We start from the raw sequence: 1,069 nt of genomic DNA on the forward strand, positions 1-1,069 counted from the left end.
TCAATCTAATAAACATTTTACCATAGTTATTACGTTATATTAATTACAATAAATATTTCACTTACTTGTAACTGTATTGAATAATAACCTTTTCGATTGACATAACTTTCTGCATGTTTCTTTGGTTTATGTATATGTATGTGGGTACCGTCTACAGCACCAAGTACTTTTGGAAACTTATATTTGTATTGTATATCTATCCATGTATATTCTGCTTCCTCTGCATCAGGCCATTTAATAAATTTATGTGCTAAAGAATAAATTGCTGAGCAGACTTTTCTATTAGCACGCCAAGCAGTTGCTCGTCCAATATTGAATCGGTCACAAACTGATCTATTAATTAAACGGAGAATATATATATGTATAATAAACTTAGTATTAATATATATTTAATATAATTTTTTAATTTATGTACAATTACCGATATGAGTCAGGTGTTGCCATAGTCCATAGTGCTACTAGTAATTGTACGTCTGGAGGAATTGGACACCGTCCATATCCATTACCTTGCTTTTCTAAGCTGGGTTTTATTAAATTTAATAAATATGTAAACACTACACGCGATAGCCTGTAATTGAAGAAATTCACTAATTTTAAAAGATAACTAATTACATTTGTTATATTCAAAATAGTAGTAAGATTGTTTCCATATTTTGCATAATAAAAACAATCGTGAACTAATAAATATCGACTTTCGAAGCATTATACATAAAATTCTCTATACAGTATTATTATTATATATTATTAATATTACCGAAAATGACTCTTAAATTCTATATCCGAATATTCATTGACTGTTTCCATATAATTTTTAACACGAGGTCGAACTTGAATTGGCAATCTCATAATTAGTTCATCTTCGGAAGAACTATCAGTGCTACTTTCGTTCAAAATTTCTAATGCTATTAAGCATATTGATAATTTAGTGCGTTTATCCATGGCTACATCCGAACCGCTCCGCTCGAGTGGTCTCATGAGACTTCTTCTTCTTCTTCGTTTATTGGCCAGGCAGTCCACCGGACCGAAACTAGGCCATTGAGGTCCGCGAAATATGAATCAAATGTAAAAT

The 1,069-nt window shown here is 30.9% G+C and overlaps 1 protein-coding gene across 1 annotated transcript; it reads right to left on the reverse strand.

The window, feature by feature from the left end:
• Nucleotides 1–28: 28 nt before the first annotated feature.
• On the reverse strand, nt 29–1,039 carry LOC108757350 (putative nuclease HARBI1). Its single transcript, XM_018507079.1, has 3 exons — nt 755–1,039; nt 422–568; nt 29–333 (listed from the first exon to the last, which is right to left on the reverse strand). Exons 1-3 carry the CDS (start codon nt 973–975, stop codon nt 30–32), a joined length of 672 nt encoding a protein of 223 aa, XP_018362581.1. The 5' UTR covers nt 976–1,039; the 3' UTR covers nt 29.
• Between the last annotated feature and the right edge of the window lie 30 nt (nt 1,040–1,069).

This window comes from Trachymyrmex cornetzi, unplaced genomic scaffold (assembly GCF_001594075.2).
Source record: "Trachymyrmex cornetzi isolate Tcor2-1 unplaced genomic scaffold, Tcor1.1 C3866336, whole genome shotgun sequence".
Taxonomy (NCBI): domain Eukaryota; kingdom Metazoa; phylum Arthropoda; class Insecta; order Hymenoptera; family Formicidae; genus Trachymyrmex; species Trachymyrmex cornetzi.

What these genes read in the sequence shown, in the direction of transcription:
- LOC108757350 (XM_018507079.1), bottom strand. Translation starts at nt 975, where the DNA reads ATGAGACCACTCGAGCGGAGCGGTTCGGATGTAGCCATGGATAAACGC. An exon ending in GAATTTAAGAGTCATTTTCG is followed by an intron (nt 569 to 754) that starts GTAATATTAATA and finishes CTTCAATTACAG; the next exon opens with GCTATCGCGTGTAGTGTTTA. An exon ending in GCAACACCTGACTCATATCG is followed by an intron (nt 334 to 421) that starts GTAATTGTACAT and finishes TTTAATTAATAG; the next exon opens with ATCAGTTTGTGACCGATTCA.